We start from the raw sequence: 22,818 nt of genomic DNA, 5'->3' as shown, positions 1-22,818 counted from the left end.
ACTTGACGGGGACTGGGATCGAACCCGGAACCCCAAGCACAAGAGGTGAACGCTCTACCACTGAGCCACCGCGCCCCCCCTTAAAAAAGTTATGCAACCTGGAGTAATCATCAGAACGTAATCGGCCATGCAATTCTAGTTCCACTCATTCGAACGTTATGTCCTGTTGTCATTTCACGGTTCGAACGACGCAAAAGTCATTGAAGTGTTCTATGACAGATTAGTTTCAAAAACCTGCCACTAATGGTGCTCTGATAATTAGATAATCCGGGTTTCATAACTCCTACTTTTTTATTTTATTTATTTATTTATTTATTTATTTATTTATTTTATACAATAACTCCTCCACTCCAAACTCTAAAACATCCAACAATTTTTACTCCGCCAAGCGTTTTTCGTATAGTGTAAAAATTGAACTGTTACATTGTGTTGAGGAATTCTGCTGGACTTCAGCTGGTCGAATTTGACGCTTGGTAATCTCTAACGGGCAAGTTTGGCTGACATATTTCTGAAGGGCCCTATTGTGTTTGCCTGGCTACAGTATATTTATTAGCTCTTGTCACTCGGATGGTTAAGCCATTTTCCTGTCAGCTCCATTAAAATAGGCGTGGTAAAATGTGGGTGAATAAGAGCCATAATGTTTTTTTTTTCTCGTAATAACGGTTAACCTTCCGATTTTGATATGCCAAATCCCTGTAGGTGCAAATTATTTTTTTAAGGAGTGTAAGTTACGTGATGAACCGGGGATCAAACCTGGGACCTTCGAGCTTACGTCCAATGTCCTACCAGCTGCGCAGCCAATCGATCTACTTCTCAACCACATAACTCCCACTCTATAAAAAGTTGTATACTTTCTCTTTATTATTAGTCCCCCATTTTTTCTACGTAATTACATTCACCAAGCTTTTTGTTGCTGGTGTAACTTTTATTGTAAACTAAGATTATTCTATATATACAGTATATATATATACCTTAGAAATCTAAAAAGGAACAGGTTAGTGGTAGCTCATATAATTTCACGGAATGTATACACTTTGTGAACGTTACAATTTATTCAACTTTACACTGACGTAATTGAAATTACCTGTTGCAGTACATGAATCGTTTTCGAATCGACAGTGGAGTATTCTACAACAGTGGATGATAGATTTATCAAACAGTGTAAACAATCTGGATAAAAAGGTGAATAATATTCGAGGCAGTAAGGCTATATCAGAAGAAGACGAGAATGACGACCATTTTGCTTCTTTGGGCGTGCTACCGTTGAAAACATTGGAAGACTTCCATAAGTTTGAACAACAGTTGAAGGACAACTCTAAACTCAGATTGAAATTGGTAAGCAACATTTTTCTTTGAATGTAGCTGTGTGTATATTATATTGTAGTTGGAGTTTATTCTGAGATCCTAATTCTACAGGTATTCACCTGTTCATCGATATGTCAGGCGTTGCTTTTTATTTTATATTTATAGGTTATACCTTTCTAGCTTGTAGTGAGTGCTACTTTCTTTGATCTATGTTTTTCTATTCACTGACAGAAGTCATGGGGAACCTTCCCGATATTTCCTTCTCTCATACAGTCTGAAACTACTTGGCACATACATTATGTGCTTCCCATCTAATGCTGTATGGTAAACCGTATTCCTCAAAATACTGTTTACGTGGGCCTGTTCGAAGCAGGGGCCCATGGTGGCTCAGAAGTAGAGTACTCACTTCTAGTTTCAAGGATCCGTGTTCGATCGCAGCCCTGCCAACATCGTGCTCGTGGGAATTATCGGGGATTTCCCATTTCCTTCCACTTTCTCATTCCACCATTTCATCCATCCTTTGTCGTCTCCTTCACCCTAAGCTGGCACAACCATGGGGAGCTAAACTAAATATTTCGTTTCATTTCGCTTAATTTCTTTTTGAAGCAATGTTAGCCTTAAAAAGTCGACGGAATCGATTGAAAGTTAATTTTAAAAGGCGTGGAGCGTTGGGTAATCATTCGCTAGGTTGTGGGTTCTAATTACGTTTATAGTCATCCTGATTTTTTTTAAAGTTTTTTATAGTTCCACGTAGAAATTTCCGAAGTTCATCACTGAGGAGAGACGGAGGCTTAGTAAACCCGAGATTTTTTTTTGAGTTCGACAGTTTCCACTATAGCTTGAAAAACAGAAGGGCAAAGATTGGCATGTGGGAATTGTCCAATCAAATTTATTAGTGCCTAGTAAATTATGGAATACTTCTATCTTTCTTTTGTAGATGCTAGTGATAACATGAGCAACAAGCACCATATTGTTGGCATAAGTATTGTATATTATTATGATGATGATGATGATTGTTTGAAAGTTTGCTCATGTCATGTAAGCTGCGTACTAGATTTTTACGAATAGAATTGGATCATGCTTATTTTTAGGCAAATACGATATTTTATTTCTGTAGATATTTTTAGTTTACTAGAAAAGTGAAAAGATAACTAATAGTTGAAACCTCTGTATAGTCTTTCTTAAACAGGTTAATGATCTAGCTGCTTCTGTTGCATGCTTGCAAAACCTGCAGAAGCTTATTCGGAAATAAGCTCTATTGAAAATTTTTATTACATTACCGAGCTCCAGTTCCTTTACTGTTGCTTGAAAAGGGCAAGGAACTATCTCCGATTTTCAGTTTCTGCTGATGGCCTTCACTCGTAATGATTTTATTTGTGCACCAAAAAAGAGAGAGCTTATATACCAGATGGCTCTACGAATAGATGACAGAAACCTCTCTGTATTTTTTTAAACTTGGTTCAAAATTTCAGAGAAGGAAGCTCATAACCATGTAAAGGGTTCTATTTATTTTCCATATTCTCCATTGTTAAAATTAGTTGACTGATTCGTGATTAGCAAAAAATTCAACAGTGAAATTGTTGCAGGAATGAACAAAATAGAAAATCACAATGCGCCACGCATGAAATCGTTTATGTGAATAGGAACAGCCTTCTTTGCAAGCTTATACTCTCTATGTTTTAATTTGTAATAGCCACTTTTGTTTAATGTGAGTGGGAAAAACACGTTTTAGAGGAAAAAGATAGTTCTTAATAAGACAACTTTAGTCTCTTACATGTAATATGTAAGCTTGTAGTTGCTTATTGTGAAAAATAGAATCATTAAATATCTGCATTTTTTCAGGTTTAAATGTTAATCAGTACTGGTGGTCGTGATGAGAAGACGCTCATCAATAATATGCTCCGACTCCTCTTACATGATGAATTGGCCCAGATGTTCACTTTAAGTGGGAGATCGACGAAGAAATTGGATAAGAAAGCGTTCATTGGGACACAAATTGGGAATATTGTATTACGTAAGTACTTCAGTTTGTGAATATGTCTAAGATTTTAAAAGGTGAGGGCAGTAAGCTATAAATAATATGCATTTTAAAATTTTTGAAAGATTTTACAACTTTGTTATGCTATCACCCACATCGTATACTGCACCAAGACACCAACATAGCAATTCTTCATTAAGATGTCAGGTAGGTGTTGCTGAAAGAAACTGAAATAATTGCTGGGAGTAAATTAACTTTGGAACATCGGTGATTTTTGACGCTATATCCGAATTATTGAATTAGGCAGTTGTTTAGCGTGATTTCATTTTAAATAAATATTGCAATAGTTGTCATGACTTATGACTTAACCCTCGTATAAAAAGAGGTTCCATAAAAATATTAAATGTAATTTTTGAAATATTTATATAGGATTGCGCTTTACTCACCAGAAGGAAGACATTTTTCAGTTTTACCTATATATTGTCTGTTTACCAGAAATGTGGAAATCTCTGCAAATTTGTGTAGCTATCAATATCGGGCCAGATTTTTTAGTCGTAATTTTTAACAAATGACAAACCTGTAAGACGAGTCCGAGTTTTTTTCAACAAAATGTGTCGTTGGAAGTATACATTTTTCCTATTCTTTTTTGTTACTTTATACGTAGGACGACCTTTGGCTCTTAGAAGTTGTCTGTTGCCGTTTAAATAAGTTTTCGGGGCTAATTTACTGCTGAAATATTCGCTTGTCGCCTGCGGTGACGTTAGGGTTGGGAAGTGCTTTCTCCCATGTACAACAATGATCCGGTAACTTACCTTGATTCGAGGCTTTGTTTGCCTTTAGAGGCGCTTCAATATTGTCACTAACGAAGACGTAAACACATCCGCTTCTAACTCGAAAATACGAATTTGAGGGAAAAATCTATATATATAAAAAAACCCGATTATCGAAATTGGAGAAAAATCTTGCGAGTTTTTCTCGCTTTTAGAATTTCAAATTTGATCTTTCTTTGAAAGGTAGATTCGTGGGAAGCGTTCTCATATAAATCAAATAATAAATCTTTATATACTAATGATAGTGGTCTCCACGCTTTTCCCTTCGAAAGTTTTTTTTTTTTAAATTTTTATTTTATGTTTAAACTTGTTTTGCATAGTTGTTTATAAGAATTTAGATTTTAATTCTCACAGCCAATAGAATTACATATTGTATGAATAAATTTTATAATTTTCTTTTCGCGCTATAGTTTACAGTTTGTAAAATATGCAGCAATTTCCGTGGTGCTTACCTTGTATTTTTCATCTAAAATGAGAAAAATAAAGAGATGGAATTAACTCCATGTCCAAGCTGCTTTGTACAATATGAATAAATAATTCCAGATTATAAATCTAGTTTAAAATATGGTCGACTACCCAAGTTTTGTCCTCGAGTGTACCAGCTAGATTCAGAAGGATGATGTAGTCGGAGTGTAGTACTGAAGTACAAGATGGTCATACAGGTGTCCTATTTAGAATTGAATTTAGAAACAAAAGTAACAAACAGGACCTCTTTTATCAATTTGTAAGAATGAAACGGAAACACACTTAGAATAGGTGATTGTTTGAAGATAAAGAATATAGTAAGCTGACTGGACATTCATGAAGTCACGTTTAGGTTTCTTAAACTGAACATTTCAAGAATACAAGACTCGGAGAAGAAACAATAGGTGAGGAAGATAACACGCGACAGTGTTGTCCACCACAAAGAAATTATTAAAATCCCTGAAAAGGACACACAGGGGCTCATTCTGATTGATTTTGCTCACTTGACTTATTCTGTTCATTCGCGCTTATTTCCCTCAGTCGGATTCGGATTCTTAAGATCTCAGTCTCTACACCAAACTACAGTTTCTCCATATCCATTTATAACCAGTACAGTAAACAACTCTATTGAACTGAGTACCTCAAGGAGCGGATTCAACGTCTTTACCGCCGATGCAATGGGACAGCAGACGTAGAAGATACAAAAGATGCCAGTGTTTATTAACCATCAAGAAACCTAAACTGTGTACTGAATGTCTCATTCCTTTAAACAATTACACGTTCTAAGTCTCAGTTATTGGAAACAATCACAGTGTTTAATCACTCACTTCTCAAACAAATCACTAGAATTTAGAGAAAAAATATCTAGCCAGAGAAAGAAAAAAGGTTTAGTTTGTATATAATATATTAGATTCGGGATAGCGTTGATAGATACTACTTATATAAGATTTAAGATATAAGGTAAAACGCTGAGATAGTGATGAAGATATTGCACAAGCTGCGTCCCTAATAGCATGTTGGTTTGCAGCAAGTCTTTCATTATATTTGATTTTAACTTACTAGACTTTCCGTGCACTGTACACCTGCTGCAGGCTTTTTGAAAGAGTTACCCGCAAATGTCGTAATTTGATTTTCACTTGCTAGATTTTACTTGCCTCGGAGGCCTGCTGGAACTTTGTAGCAAGTGTATCAGTTCTAGTTTCTACCAATAGGTGGCACAAGAGTCTAATCTTAGAAATGTCCCCGCCAGGTCGCCATTTGTACAGGTTCTAAGTGTAGGTAGAAGCAAGGTTCGTATATAGGTAGAAGTGGATAATTAAGATAATTACGTAAGTATCCAGATGAAGAGATAATTTATATTTTAAATGTGTATTGTTTGACTAAGTTGTTGAGAAAGATATACTGAGTGTATGTTCGTATACAGTAAATGTTCGGTTTGTAAATGGCATTGAAAATTATCAGTTTCTACAGCAGAATATGTCTTTATATGCGTAAAAACACACACACATATCTTAATTATCTGATATGAGCCGTAATTCCTACTGTCTATTTTCAGTTGTTACTATGCTGTTTTTATCAGGTCAAAATAAAAAAAAAATTCAAAATAACTTATCACTGGTCAATCTCTATCATTATTCGATGTTACTATATATTGGTTAATAAAACCAATGTAAAAATATGTTTTGTAACCTTGGCTACAATGTGACTTGTGTATTTAATATGTACTCGAACTCATGTTTAAATATTGTGCTACTGCAAGTGAAGATTTGCTGTGAAGTTTACTTGCATTATACCCTTGTGTACGGGAAGGTTCTAGATTAGTGGTCCCCCATGTAGATTAGTAGCTGGGTAGGTATTAAAGTTTATACATTAACCTTATACAGTATTGCCGAGCGAGCGTTAGCGAGTGAAGGCGGGTTAGAGCCCCGCAGGGCACGTTGTTTTCTGTCTTTATTACTGCTCAATGGGAAGGGGGACCAGTAATCTAGAACCTTGCCCTTGTGTACATTGATAGTTAATTGAATACTTATGTAAATGTAGCTTTTTGATCCTGATTTCCACTCCATTAAAATCGAGAACAGGGAAAGATACCGATGATAATTGCAAATAATCGCTTAATTTTAATTATTCCCCTCCACTATCAAAAAATCGAAATACTTAATTCACAGAGTACTATTTCCTTTTAGATGTATCCCTGATCTATCAAACCTACGAAAAACTTCAATAGCCTACTCAATTCACACAGTATTGCCGAGCGAACGAAGGTGGGTTAGTAGCCCCGCAACGCTCCTTGTGTTCTTGAAATTCATTACCGTGGTAGTAGTAGTAGTAGTAGTAGTAAGAACTCGAAATTACCATTCCTTATCTCATTTCTTCTACAAATTTCGCAGATGTCTTGTCAAAATGAAGGGGAGTAACTAAAGTTAATCCAAAATAATGGAGAAGTCTAGGAACGCCCCTCCAGTTTCACTGTGCAAAAAGCTGCCGCATTACTCGAGCAGACGGCTCTACCAAATTTTCACACATTTATTGCGTTTTCCGATTTCTTCTTGCAGGGCATGCACTAAATGAGAAGCTAATGCATAAACCATGAACTAATTTGTGCTAGGTGGCCACTAAAAGCACGAATGCTACCTATCCGAGTCAGGGCAGGAACGCAGCAGGGGGACCGAGGGGTGCGTCCGTAGGGAGCAGGCGCGTCAGCGACGGGGGCATACGCATAAACAAGGATAGTGGAAAAATACATAAGACATCCGCAATAATTTTCATCTTCAAAAACAAATAATTCTAATAACTATTACTTTCAAAGTGGCTTCGCTGGTTTCCCGGGTACAAATGGCCCGCTGCGAGGAGAAATTCGTTTGTTTTGCATTTTTACTTCTTTTCCACACGTCACATAGTTGATTTTACGTTTTAACACACCATGACGCTGCAAAAACTTTATAATATGACACTCTTTATCACCCAAACGACATAAGTGTATTAACCGCCTGCCCGGAACGCCGACATATATTGCCACAAAAGTGCCGAAGCGACCATTCCCCATCCTGCTTGCTCTGGGGCGAGAAGCAAGGTTCTAGAACACACTCCCTCTCCATTGAGTTGTAATAAACGTAGAAGACACGTGCCCTGCGGGGCTTCAAACGCGCTTTCACTCGCTCGGCAATAGCGCGTGTGGATTAAGTATTGATTTGTTGTACAGAAAGCAGTGAATCTGACTCAAGTGAGAGGATCAGTGTTCTAAAACCTTCCCCGAACTAAGCTAACTGAAGCTCATAATTTGTTTGGGAACGATGGATTCGCTTCCAAATTACCCGAGGTCAAACAGAAGCACAATATGATCGAGTCACCATAGGAAACCGGGAAAGGGGACATGTGTTAATTTTAGTCAAAGTTTTGAGAAAATTACCGTGCGAAATGGAGAATTTGTCGTTTGTATGCTTGAAATACGAGAAGATGTATTTGTTTCATAAGTGGTGATGAATTACTTAGCGGAATGTTACAGCATCGTTGGATTGTGGGAAGTTTTCGAGCGGTACGTGCTAATATTTAAGAACGACACCGGGTTTGTTAAATCGAACAGATATTGAACGAGGTCCAGCAAAAGGTGAACTATTTGTATTTTCCAAAATACAGTGTAAATAATCATAGTGAGTTATTTTAGCTACAACAACTCTTATCACATCTGTTTACACAGCACATTTAAATAAATAAATAATATGCTATGTATTAGCAGGGTTTCAAAAAAAACGGGCTTTTTTGAAAAAGCCCAACCCAACTGGTCCCATATGGGTTTTTTCGGGTTTAATTGGGGGTTGTCAGGTTTTTTCGAAATTTTTCAATGTCTTTGGGCTAAAAGTGTTAAAGTGTAATTTATATTTCAAGATTGTCATTGTCACAACTTGCAACAATTTTCTACTCACTGCTCTTTTGAAAAAATTGCCATCATTTTGAAATTTTACATTAGATTCCCGAGAAAATCTGTACAGCAAATTTAGCTTAACTCGTGCTTTTACTGTCGAAATTTCAACTTAAAAGACTGAAAATTGCGCTTCGTACCGTTGATACTCGCTGTTTTGAAAAAATGGCCGCCATTTTGATATTTTACGTTGGTATCTTTTTTTTTTTTAATGTTCCGGAAATTATCCGAGTTTCCATAAAATGCAATGGAAAAAGTAGCATTGCAAATTTCGCTCGCTATCAAGTCGGATTTCGCCTGCTATTAGGGTGGTGTAATAACTTCCTCGAAACAGTTACCTGCAACAGCCCACTGTTCATTCACTAATTACAGGATTTCCAGCCAGTCAGAATTTTTTTTTCACTTTTCGAATAAGCTGATATTGATAGCAGAAATGGAACGGAGTTAAAATACAGGACATTTCCTCTCACGACTAAATTTACGGGGACGCGAGACACTCGGGCCCAAAAACGGGACTGTCCCGTTTTTTATGGGACGTATGGCAGGCTTAAGCGTAAAATAAATAGTTTTATTGTTGAAGTATTCATTTCCGATCCTTCTGCGTTTAATTTCCCGAGCACTTCTTTCACGGCGTGTACATCAAAACTTCCATTAGTACGGAAATTTGAACTCAGCACTTGAAATAGTAAGCGGTACATAGTCTTCGAAACCCCGAGCATTAAGCTTCTTAAATTTGACAAGAATTTTTACGCTATTGCTGGTGTTGATTCTACAGAATGCTTATTTGAAGAGTAGCAACAAATGACTTAACTAAACTGTTATTGTTGGAGAACCAAATTTTAGTTGAACAAACTTGTGTTTTACATCAAAAGTAAGAAATAATACTAGTAGTTTTACTAATGTATTTACATGTGTACTAATAGTACCGGCACCTATGACCGTAAACCCGTCAAACGTATGAGTGATAATGTCCCTCGGTGTCGCCAAGTCGACGAGCATACTATTCACGGAAAATATTTTTGAAAGTACAAAATCGCTTATTTTACTTCAAATAGGCTATAAGCATAACCCATACATTAATTTGTTGTATAACTATCTCAAGCTAAGGTAAGTTTGAAAAAAATCCTTTAGTGCATTCAGAACTTTATAAAGGTCTTATGTTAAAGGTTATTGTATACCTTAACGTGAAAGCCTCTAATTCGCCCAAGGAAGGTCTAAAATCTGATGAAAATCACTTACAATGTGATCACCTTAGTTGTACCAATAATATACTAACAAACAGGTCAAAAACCCAGGTGGGTTTTAAAGTGGTTTTTTTCAGGTGGGTCCAACCCGAAAAAACCCACCGGGTTTTTTCGGGCTGCGCCCACTTGGGCAAACCCTGTGTATTAGTTACAAGTTTTCATCTATTTTGTCGCATAGGGTGACCCTGTCTTTCCGCCATCAATTCGATGGCATTCCTGATACGAACATACTGTTTGACAGTGACATAATCTGACGCGTTCAAGTAGTTCGGCAAGCATCGTATCGTTTGACACAGAATGGCATTCTAATATGCGCTTGTGGTTTTACAATTTATTAATATGTTATATTTTTTTTTAAAAAAAAGCTTTACTTTCATTTGAAAAGAATTAAAGGAAGTCTGAAACAAATACCTTATAACCCTCTATACTAGCACCTATCTAGAACGCGGAGCCGCCTCCGCATAAACCCATCTTTTTTAAAGTTAATTTTGTGGACTGTCTCATCAGACCCTTACAGCCTTATGGGATATAATACTGCCATATTCTTCTCTGAGTACGGGGCCGCGGTGGCTCAGCGATAGTGTTCACCTCTTGTGCGTGGGGTCTGGTTCTATTCCAGCTTGCGTTAAGTGGGCTTTGTGGTGAACAAACACCATGTTTAAGGGTTTTCTCTTGGTTCTCCCGTTTCCTCCCACTTTCTTCATTTCACCATTTCATTCTTATCATCACCGTCTCTCTTAGCCTCGGAGAAAAGTTTTGGAACGTTAAACTCAATATTTAATTTCATTCTCTGAGTACAGGAGTCTTTGCTTAAATACTTCGGGTACTGAAGTACCATTTTTTGTTGATATCTGAAAGTTAATAATCGAAACAACTTCCGCAACGTTATACGAGAATCGGTACTATTGAACTGTAGCATTTTCTTCAATACTAGTGTGGACAGCTTTTTTTTTTTTTAAAAAAAAAAAGGAAAACGGAATAGTAGAATACATTATCTGCCATTAATCGATTTGTTACTTTCATTCTTATTAAAAGTTCGTTTCATTCGTATTTAAAGTTATATAGCCTGATCTCTTTCATTATTACTACTACTCAGCTGATGATGTAGGGATAGTGTGTCTGGTTCCCAAGCATCGTTCGGTAGGTTGAGCGTGGGCACCAAGCTTGCTCCGAGCAGCCGTCTTGACTGAAGTTTTCCTAGTTTCTCAGTGCCACCAGGCAAATGCCAAAATAGTACCTTTTATAAGGCCATGGCTGCTGCATCTCACGATCCTTGACCTTCCCCTTTCCCTAAGGATTGTATGCGTAAAGGACTAGAGAAATTTTATTCAATTTATTATTACTATCTCAATTATTTATATATTGGGACCAGAGGAGATGTGGGAAAAAAATTGTCGGAGCTGATCTTTGATTTGTAATCTTTAGTTGGGCCGAATGACTTCTTGATATGTCTTCAAGTTCCCAGGTGTGGCAAAACCAAGATGTCAACTAAATCTAATATGGCCATCACTCTGTCACTCAGGTTTAGTGTTTCTCTCTGTAACTTGGAGATTTAAAGCACATACAGTGGCTAAATCTCAACAGAACACATTACATATTATGCTGGGTCAACCAAAGAACGTTTGTTTGTTTTTCGTATAGTGTAAAAATTGAACTGTTACATTGTATTGGGGAATTCTGCTGGACTTCAGTTGGTCGAATTCGACCCTTAATTGGTAATCTCTAACGGGCAAGTTTGGCTGACATATTTCTGAAGGGCCCTATTGTGTTTGCCTGGCTACAGTATCTTTATTAGCTGTTGCCACTCAGATGGTTCAGTCATTTTCCTGTCAGCTCCATTAAAATAGGCGTGGTAAAATGTGGGTGAATAAGAGCCATAATGTTTTTTTCTCGTAATAACGGTTAACCTTCCGATTTTGATATGCCAAATCCCTGTAGGTGCAAATTATTTTTTTAAGGAGTGTAAGTTACGTGATGAACCGGGGATCAAACCTGGGACCTTCGAGCATACGTCCGATGTGCTGCCATCTGCGCAGCCAATCGATCCACTTCTCAACCACATAAATTCCAATCTATAAAAAGTTGTATACATTCTCTTTATTGTTAGTTCCCTTTTTTCTCAACGTAATTACATTCACCAAGCTTTTTGTTGCTGGTGTAACTTTTATTGTAAACTAAGATTATTCTATATATACAGTATATATATACCTTAGAAATCTAAAAAGGAAAAGGGTAGTGGTAGCTCATATAATTTCACGGAATGTATACGCTTTGTGAACGTTACAATTTATTCAACTTTACACTGACGTAAATGAAATTACCTGTTGCAGTACATGAATCGTTTTCGAATCGACAGTGGAGTATTCTACAACAGTGGATGATAGATTTATCAAACAGTGTAAACAATCTGGATAAAAAGGTGAATAATATTCTAGGCAGTAAGGATGTATCAGAAGAAGACGAGAATGACGACCATTTTGCTTCTTTGGGCGTGCTACCGTTGAAAACATTGGAAGACTTCCATAAGTTTGAACAACAGTTGAAGGACAACTCTAAACTCAGATTGAAATTGGTAAGCAACATTTTTCTTTGAATGTAGCTGTGTGTATATTATATTGTAGTTGGAGTTTATTCTGAGATCCTAATTCTACAGGTATTCACCTGTTCATCGATATGTCAGGCGTTGCTTTTTATTTTATATTTATAGGTTATACCTTTCTAGCTTGTAGTGAATGCTAGTTTCTTTGATCTATGTTTTTTTATTCACTGATAGAAGTCATGGGGAACCTCCCCGATATTTCGTTCTCTCATACAGTTTGAAACTACTTGGCACATACATTATGTGCTTCCCATCTAATGCTGTATGGTAAACCGTATTCCTCAAAGTACTGTTTACGTGGGCCTGTTCGAACCAGTTGCGCATGGTGGCTCTGTAGTAGAGTGCTCACTTCTAGTTTCAAGGATCCGTGTTCGATCGCAGCCCCTGCCAACGTCGTGCTCGTGGGATTTATCGGGGCTTTCCCATTTCCTTCTACTTTCTCATTCCACCATTTCATTCATCCATCCTTTGTCGTCTCCTTCACCCTAAGCTGGCACAACCATGGGGAGCTAAACTAAATATTTCGTTTCATTTCGCTTAATTTCTTTTTGAAGCAATGTTAGCCTTAAACAGTCGACGGAATCGATTGAAAGTTAATTTTAGAAGGTGTGGAGCGTTGGGTAATCATTCGCTAGGTTGTGAGTTCTAATTACTTTTATAATCATAATCATAATTTATTGCATCCGTTCATCGTCATACAACGAAATTGGACATGTCATTTATATATATATCAGTATACATAAACATACATACTATTACTACATATAGATTCTTATGGTTTCACTAATTTACTTACTATACATTTAATTTTACTTATACGAATTATTTTCTACATATTCTTCAACCGAGTAATAGCAATGTTCTATCAAGTACCTTTTAAGTTTGGAGCTAAAGGTTTTGACAGAGACCTGATTTTTTATACATGATGGAAGTAGATTGTATAATAGAGTACCTTTGTGCGTAACTGATTTATTGTATATATTTGTCCTATGTGCATGCAGGTGAATGTCGTCTTTACTTCTTGTGTTATAACTGTGAATGTCTTTGTTAACAATAAATTCACTACTATGTTTTTTCAAATACATTAATATTTCCAACAAATACATTGAGGGAAGAGTCATTTTTCCAAGTTCCTTAAATATAGTCATCTTGATTTTTTTTAAAGTTTTTATATAGTTCCACGTAGACATTTCCTAAGTGCATCATTGAGGAGAGACGGGGGTTAGTAAACCCAAGATTTTTTTGAGTTCGACAGTTTCCTCTATAGCTTGAAAAACAGAAGGGCAAAGATTGGCACGTGGGAATTATCCAATCAAATTTATTAGTGCCTAATACATTATGGAATACTTCTATCTTTCTTTGGTAGATGCTAGTGATATCATGAGCAACAAGCACCATATTGTTGACATAAGTATTGTATATTATGATGATGATGATGATGATTGTTTGAAAGTTTGGTCATGTCATGTAAGCTGCGTACTAGATTTTTACGAATAGAATTGGATCATGCTTATTTTTAGGCAAATACGATATTTTATTTCTGTAGATATTTTTAGTTTACTAGAAAAGTGAAAAGATAACTAATAGTTGAAATCTCTGTATAGTCTTTCTTAAACAGGTTAATGATCTAGCTGCTTCTGTTGCATGCTTGCAAAACCTGCAGAAGCTTATTCGGAAATAAGCTCTATTGAAAATTTTTATTACATTACCGAGCTCCAGTTCCTTTACTGTTGCTTGAAAAGGGCAAGGAACTATCTCCGATTTTCAGTTTCTGCTGATGGCCTTCACTCGTAATGATTTTATTTGTGCACCAAAAAAGAGAGAGCTTATATACCAGATGGCTCTACGAATAGATGACAGAAACCTCTCTGTATTTTTTTTAACTTGGTTCAAAATTTCAGAGAAGGAAGCTCATAACCATGTAAAGGGTTCTATTTATTTTCCATATTCTCCATTGTTAAAATCAGTTGACTGATTCGTGATTAGCAAATAATTCAACAGTGAAATTGTTGCAGGAATGAACAAAATAGAAAATCACAATGCGCCACGCATGAAATCGTTTATGTGAATAGGAACAGCCTTCTTTGCAAGCTTATACTCTCTATGTTTTAATTTGTAATAGCCACTTTTGTTTAATGTGAGTGGGAAAAACACGTTTTAGGGGAAAAAGATAGTTCTTAATAAGACAACTTTAGTCTCTTACATGTAATATGTAAGCTTGTAGTTGCTTATTGTGAAAAATAGAATCATTAAATATCTGCATTTTTTCAGGTTTAAATGTTAATCAGTACTGGTGGTCGTGATGAGAAGACGCTCATCAATAATAAGCTCCGACGCCTCTTACATGATGAATTGGCCCAGATGTTCACGTTAAGTGGGAGATCGACGAAGAAATTGGATAAGAAAGCGTTCATTGGGACACAAATTGGGAATATTGTATTACGTAAGTACTTTATATAAATTTTTCTTTATCCTGATACCTATAAATCTCACTGCTCCGATCGGACTACCTGATGAGGTTTCCCCTTATGTCTTCAGTTCCAGCAGACGAATGATGGGATGGTAGATTCTGGGACTCTACCTGTCCCCATCCTTCCCTTCCCTTATCCCGGCCTGACCCGTAGATGCCCAAGAGGTAGAAATACATTCTTTCAAGTTTAGTTTGTGAATATGTCTAAGATTTTAAAAGGTGAGGGCAGTAAGCTATAAATAATATGCATTTTAAAATTTTTGAAAGATTTTGCAACTTTGTTATGCTATCACCCACATCGTATATTGCACCAAGACACCAACATGGCAATTCTTCATTAAGATGTCAGGTAGGTGTTGCTGAAAGAAACTGAAATAATTGCTGGGAGTAAATTAACTTCGGAACATCGGTGATTTTTGACGCTACATTCGAATTATTGAATTAGGCAGCTGTTTATCGTGATTTTATTTTAAATAAATATTGAAATAGTTGTCATGACTTATGACTTAACCCTAGTATGAAAAGAGGTTCCTTAAAAATTTTAAATGTAGTTTTAAAATATTTATATAGGATTGCGCTTTACTCACCAGAAGGAAGACATTTTTCAGTTTTACCTATATATTGTCTGTTTACCAGAAATGTGGAAATCTCTGCAAATTTGTGTAGCTATCAATATCGGGCCTGATTTTTTAGTCGTAATTTTTAACAAATGACAAACCTGTAAGACGAGTCCGAGTTTCTTTCAACAAAATGTGTCGTTGGAAGTTTACATTTTTCCTATTCTTTTTTGTTACTTTATACGTAAGACGACCTTTGGCTCTTAGAAGTTGTCTGTTGCCGTTTAAATAAGTTTTCGAGGCTAATTTACTGCTGAAATATTCGCTTGTCGCCTGCGGTGACGTTAGGGTTGGGAAGTGCTTTCTCCCATGTACAACAATGATCCGGTAACTTACCTTGATTCGAGGCTTTGTTTGCCTTTAGAGGCGCTTCAATATTGTCACTAACGAAGAGGTAAACACATCCGCTTCTAACTCGAAAATACGAATTTGAGAGAAAAATCTATATATATATATATATATATATATATATATATATATATATATATATAAAAGAAGGTCCGATTATCGAAATTCGAGAAAAAACTTGCGAGTTTTTCTCGCTTTTAGAATTTCAAATTTGATCTTTCTTTGAAAGATAGAATCGTGGGAGGCGCTCTCATATAAATCAAATAATAAATATTTATATGCTAATGATAATGCTCTCCACGCTTTTCTTTTCGAAAGTTTTTTTTTAATTTTTATTTTATTTTTAAACTTGTTTTGCATAGTTGTTTGTAAGAATTTAGATTTTAATTCTCACAGCCAATAGAACTACATATTGTATGAATAATTTATATATATATATATATATATATATATATATATATATATATATATATATATATATTTTCGCGCTATAGTTTACAGTTTGTAAACTCTGCAGCAATGTCCGTGGTGTTTACCTTGTATTTTTCATTTAAAATGAGAAAAACAAAGGGATGGAATTAACTTCATGTCCAAGCTGCTTTTTACAATATGAATAAATAATTGCAGATCTTTCTGTCCTTACGAAAAAATGTGAATATATTGATGTAGACTTGTTCATAAAACTTCGTCCTTACCAGTGTCTTGCATTGCTGTGTATACTCAAATACAATTTTATAAGATTAATTATTTCTTTTTTGACATGCGTGTAAGAAAGTGTACATTAGTACTACTGATGAGAAAGTGAAAGAAAACACAGGCGATTGGCTGCACCAAGCTAAAACTAGGTTGATTAGGCTGTAAGTAGTATGCAATTTTATAATTGATGGGTTTGTAAATGAAAACTAGATTTTGAGTTTCGTAAAAGGAAACTAGACTGGATATTTAATAGATTTCTTAATCGCGTCAGCGAATGATAGATCCCTGTATTATAACGCAAATACCACCTATAATGCAGCCCTTTATTACACCCTTAAATAAATCTTTAATAATTGTCAAATATCATATAAGGGTAATACGTACTTCTGCTTTGTAGTAAAAGTTATGCGTTTCGCTTCTTTAAGCTGATTCGTTGAATGGCTCGAGGGCTGATTAGATACCCAGTAAATCTGTTTAAAATATTGTCGAGGACCCAAGTTTTGTCCTCGAGTGTACCAGCTAGATTCAGAAAGATGATGAAATCGGAGTGTAGTACTGAAGTACAAAATGGTCATACAGGTGTCTTATTTAGAATTGAATTTAGAAACAAAAGTAACAAACATGACCTCTTCTATCAATTTGTAAGAATGAAACGGAAACACACTTGAGAATAGGTGATTGTTTGAAGAGAAAGAATATAGTAAGCTGACTGGACATTCATGAAGTCACGTTTAGGTTTCTTAAACTGAACATTTCAAGAATACAAGACTCGGAGAAGTAACAATAGGTGACGAAGATAACACGCGACAGTGTTGTCCACCACAAAGAAATTATTAAAATCCCTGAAAAGGACACACAGGGGCTCATTCTGGTTCATTTTGCTCACTCTGACTCATTCTGTACATTCGCGCTTATTTCCCTCATTCGGATTCTTAAGATTTCAGTCTCTACACCGAACTACAGTCTCTCCATATCCATTTATAACCTGTAGCAGTACAGTAAACAACTCTATTGAACCGAGTACCTCAGGGAGCGGATTCAACGTCTTTACCGCCGATGCAATGGGACAGCAGACGTAGAAGGTACAAAAGATGCCAGTGTTTATTAACCATCAAGAAACCTAAACTGTGTACTGAATGTCTCATTCCTTTAAACAATTACACGTTCTAAGTCTCAGTTATTGGAAACAATCACAGTGTTTAATCACTCACTTCTCAAACAAATCACTAGAATTTAGAGAAAAAATATCTAGCCAGAGAAAGAAAAAAGGTTTAGTTTGTATATAATATATTAGATTCGGGATAGCGTTGATAGATACTACTTATATAAGATTTAAGATATAAGGTAAAACGCTGAGATAGTGATGAAGATATTGCACAAGCTGCGTGGGTGGACAATATATCGTAGTAGGCAGTACTTCTAGTAGAACACTCGAAACATAAAAGTAAACTCCAGTAGACACCTTGATTACAGACATTGTGGAATTAATAAAGCGAAAACTACTTTAAAATTAATTTAATGAAATATGTAATGAATTTATAATATTAAAAATTGACGGTTTGCATTTCCTTTTATATTTCAGTAAGGAGAAGCAGCAAAAAGAGGAAGCAGCTGCAGTTGGTGGGGAACAAGTGGAAGAATTAACGTAGTACTTTGAAAAGCAAATTTTGTATTACATATTTAGCCCATGGACGAAAAAAAAAGTTAACTAACAAGGGCAAAATATAATATCCAGTTTTCACCCTCCGACGTGTGCTATTAAGTTAAAAAAGTATTTCTTGCTGTAACGTAAGTCTAGGGTGAGCTTCTTCAATTGATATCAAAGGTATAAAAAAAGGGGGAGGTATTCTAGAGTCTTATTGATGCATCCATTCTCAGAAGATCAAGGTTTACGCACTAGCGTTTAGTTATAGTTTTGTCGAGGAATTCCATGTGGTTGGATTATAACTGCTATAATCAGGAAGCTTACACAAATGTTAAAACTGTTTTAACGATCCACAATGCAGATACAAATAATAACTTGATTTTTCACGGTTACATCAAAAGAATTTTTAGATTATTTTGTCACATTTTGCTGTTGCAGAATTTTAGGCCATATTGTCATTTTCTTTGATATCAATTGGATTCTTGTATGAGTGTAAATTTGCATGCAGTACCTTCTGCAAGCGTTTCACTTCCGTAAGTCAGCAGGCAGTGGCGACATGAGCATTAACCTTCGCGGCCTAGACTTTCCATTGTAAAAGAAAAATGCATGTTTTATTATTTCTTTTACAAGTACATCACTTGGTCTCGCCAAGTGGTATATTTGTATTGTAGCAAAATAATGCACTTTTCTTCTGCAATGAACGTGCAAGCTGTACTCGCTAATGCATCCTTCAATGTGCTATCACTAGCAGAAGACTTGCAGAGGAAGTAAAGTGCTTGCTGCAGGCTTGCTATGCTAAGTTCCACACACTTGCAGTAGACTTGCAATACATTTGCATTGCAGGCGTGTTGCATGTTCAAAGAGCGTCAACTAGGAAGTTTGCATTAAACTTGCAGACTTGTATCACAGGTCTGCTGCAAGTTTGCCAGACTTGAATTGCAAATCTGCTGCAAGTTTGTTGCAAGTCATTTTTGCTATTTGGGGAACGACGTTTTGGATTTCGGTAAAAATGACTGAAACCGTGATATGTTGTAGCTATGGTGATTCCGAGAAAAAGTCTTAATGGGCACAACCACCAATCACTGATAGTTTGACCACTACGAGGCCACTTTTTCGAAAGCACCCGAAGATAGTGATATTTTGGATTTCGATGAAAATTACTGAAACTGTGATATGTTGTAAATATCGTGATTAGGGATGCGCACGAGTCGAGTCGGGTGGAGATTTAAGTCTGTCTCGACTCGTCTCGAGAAAATATTGTCTCGACTCGAAAATGATTCTGTCTTGACTGTTTCTGTCTCGACTCGACCCCGAACTCGAGAGGAGACGCCTCCAATTTCGACTCCAGACAAAATATACTAGTTAAAATATACGTAAACATTAGCCAGAACATTATGACTACCTAGCTAATCGTCAGTATGTCCACCTTTGTCACGGATAACAACGGCGACGCGTCTTGGCATGGACCCAATGATCCTTGTAGGTCGCTGGAGAGAGTTGACACCATATGCGCACACACAGGTCACCTAATTCCCGTTAATTCTAGGGAGGGAGCAATGCGCTCTGACGTCACGTTAAATTACCTACCAGATGTGTTTGATTGGGTGCAGATCCGGCTAGTTTGGAGGCCTAGCACAAAGGTCCATATCCACGGGGGTTAGGGGGTTGCGCCCCTCTAAACTTTGGCTGGCCCCCCTAAAATTTTCACGGTAGGCTTGCAAATGAACTATAATATGGTAAGAAAGTATAATATGATTGGGTCGTCCCCCCTAACTTCTACCGGCGCCCCCTAAATTTTTGGGCTAGCAACGAGCCTGCAAGCACATCACTTGGAACTCGCCCTTGTGTTTCTCGAACCATTTCATCACACTCCTACCATTGTGACATGGTGCATTATCTTGTCCAAAAATGCCACTACCATTGGGAAACATGGTCGTCATGAAGGGTTGTACGTAGTCTGCAATCAGTGTGCGATACTCCTCGGCCGTCATGGTGCATTGTTCAAGCTCCACTAGAGCGTGGATGCTCATGTGAATGTTCCGTAGAGCATAATTAAGCCCACGCTAGGTTCTCTCCGTCCCGCAGTATCCACCCTCCATTGTCATAATAAAGGTATTGGGATTCATCAGACAATACAACACTCTGCCACTGCGCCAAGGTCCAGTGGCGATGGTCACGTGTTCATTTCAGTCGTAGCTGCCTATGTCGTGGCGATAACATTCGCTCATGGATGTATCGTCGATTGAGGCCCATCGTTAGGAGTATTCGACGCACTGTGTGTTCAGACACACTTGTACTTTGCCCCGTATTAAAGTTTTATGTTCGTTCCACCACAGTTCGCTGTCTGTCCTGTTTTCTTAGTCTGTTCAGCCTGCGACCTTCTACATCTGTAAAGAGGTGGGGGCGCCCAACCCCTCGACCTTTGGACGTTGTTTCCTCTTGGTTTCGCCACTTTTTGATGACACTCACCACAGCACTCCTCGAACATTCGACAAGTACTGCAGTTTACGAAATTCTCGTCCCGAGTCTTCGGGTCATTACAACCTTATTACAGATCTGACCTCGGTCAAACTCAGATAGATCGGGCGCTTTCCCAATTCTACACACGATCAGCACTCTCACTCATACTACATGCACCGTACGTGTGTCTGGCTTGCAGGCATTCCTCTGCGGGTGACTCTGCTATCGCCTGGACGGGTTTATATGGATAGTAGGTAGGTGGTCATAATGTTCTTTCTGATCAACTCGAATTCAAAATTATAGAAAGATTTTCAAGATATTCGAGTCGAGTCGAGATTTTTACGAGCAGTTTCGACTCGACTCGAAAATTCGAGAAATACGTTTGTATCGACTCGTCTGGAATTTTACAAAGTGTGTCTCGACTTGAATCTCGAGTCGAATTCGAGTAGAGATTCGAGACACGTCTGGAATCGTGCGCATCCCTAATTGTGATCCTGAGGAAAAGTCTTAACAAGCACAACCACCATCATTGACCGTTTGGCCACTACGGGGCATTTTTTTAGAACAGCAGAAGGTAACGTTATTCTGGATTTCGGTGGAATTGCTTGAAACCGTCACATGTTGTAGATATTCTGACAATGAGAAAAAGTTTCAATTTGCACAACCATCCATCGCTGACCGTTTGGCAGCTACAGGACCACTTGTTTTCTTTTCTTTTTAAAAACCAGAAGGTAACGGTATTCTGGATTTCGGTTTAATTGATATGAAACTGTCATATTGTAGATATTGTGATCCTGCAAAATAGTCTCAATGGACACAACCACCAATCGGTGACTCTTTGGCAACTACGGGCCACATTTTTTTTTTAAAACAGCAGAAGGTAAGGATACTCTGGAATTTTGGTATAATTCTTTGAAACCCTGAAATGTCCTATCCCACAACCCGGAAAAGGAATGGGTAGAGTAGCGGCCAACATCATTAAAGCATACACAACACTCAGATGTTGATCTAGAGGGAAAAAGGAAAACCCTGGAAAGCCTAGACAATTTTTCAAAGAATCACTACATCTACAATGTATCAGTTTCGTTCATTTACACCGAGATCAAAAATATTGTTATACCCGGGTGTTTTAAAAAGTCGGGACCTGTAGTGGCCAAACGCTCATAACTCGATTATTCGATGGTCGTGTCCATTAAGACTTTTTCTCATGATGAGAAGATCTTCAACACAACTTAGTTTTACTCAATCGTACCGAAATCCAGAACATCATTGTACTCGGCTGTTTGTAAGAAAGTAGCCCTGTAGTGACCAAACGATTAGTGATTTGAGGTTTTGTCCATTCAGACGTTTTCTCAGGATAACAATATCTACAACATATCAAAATTTCTGTCATTTTGACGGAAATCCAGAATATCAGTATCTTCGGCTGGGCTGCTTTCAAAAAAGCGGTCTTGTAGTGGCTAGAGGATCAGTGATTGGTGGTTACGCCCATTAAGACTTTTCTCAGGATCACAATAGCTACAACATATCACGGTTTCAGTCATTTTACCGAAATCTAGAATGTCGTTATCTTCGGCTGTTTTCAAAACAGTGGTCCTGTGGTGGCCAAACAGTCAGTGATGACGGTGGCCAAACGGTTTGCCTACTGAGACTTGATCTTAGAAACACAATATCTACAACATATCACGGTTTTAAGCAATTCCACCGAAATCCAATTTCCGTTAGGATTGTGCGGAGTCCTTTGTGACTTAGAAGGGGCCCATTGCCCCCGCAACCCTTTTCTCGCAAAAACGACAAAACTTGTATTTCCTTCTTTGAAGTCATCCTTGCGTCGACAGTTTCGTTTCTTTAATGTGTCCTTTTTAATCAAGGGCACCCTTTTTACAAAAGGGGTCCCTTGGCCCCCTTAACCTTTTTTCCGAAAGAAACAAAAAAATACGTGTCGGTTTGTTTTCGGTCTAGTATATAGGTGCTAAGTTTGAAGAAAATCGGATGAAGAGAAACCCTTTAGAAGCTATCTCCTTTACACTTTTAGTTTTTGGACTTGAATTTTGCTCCAAAGTCTTCAATTTCAGTAACTCTCAGGATGAATCTAAATAGACGATATATTTCTGAGAATCGGATACGAAGTGTTTCAACCTCTCTAGTTTTAAACTAGAGAACATGCCAGTATCGGGATAGCAGCTTAAGCAATGCACACGAAAGCACATGCACTACAACACAGGGCCGGATTAAGGGGGGC

General features: G+C 37.2%; 1 protein-coding gene across 2 annotated transcripts in view; it reads left to right on the top strand.

Moving 5' to 3' along the window:
- The window catches only part of LOC145676089 (uncharacterized), a 47,295-nt gene extending 24,517 nt beyond the window's left edge, over positions 1 to 22,778 (top strand). For both annotated transcript variants that reach the window (XM_081746968.1, XM_081746967.1), the window contains exons 2-6: positions 1,094 to 1,335; positions 3,148 to 3,319; positions 12,072 to 12,313; positions 14,612 to 14,783; positions 18,054 to 22,778. In XM_081746968.1, coding sequence (XP_081603094.1) covers positions 3,154 to 3,319; positions 12,072 to 12,313; positions 14,612 to 14,617 — 414 coding nt within the window. In that variant the 5' untranslated portion in view covers positions 1,094 to 1,335; positions 3,148 to 3,153 and the 3' untranslated portion in view covers positions 14,618 to 14,783; positions 18,054 to 22,778. The remainder of the gene's footprint in view (positions 1 to 1,093; positions 1,336 to 3,147; positions 3,320 to 12,071; positions 12,314 to 14,611; positions 14,784 to 18,053) is intronic.
- Positions 22,779 to 22,818: the final 40 nt, after the last annotated feature.

Source organism: Thermobia domestica, chromosome 18 (assembly GCF_964235325.1).
Source record: "Thermobia domestica chromosome 18, izTheDome1.hap1.1, whole genome shotgun sequence".
In the NCBI taxonomy this organism is placed as follows: Eukaryota; Metazoa; Arthropoda; class Insecta; order Zygentoma; family Lepismatidae; genus Thermobia; species Thermobia domestica.
The sequence above is the reverse complement of the archived record's forward strand: the minus strand, read 5'-3'. Positions and strand labels throughout refer to the sequence as shown.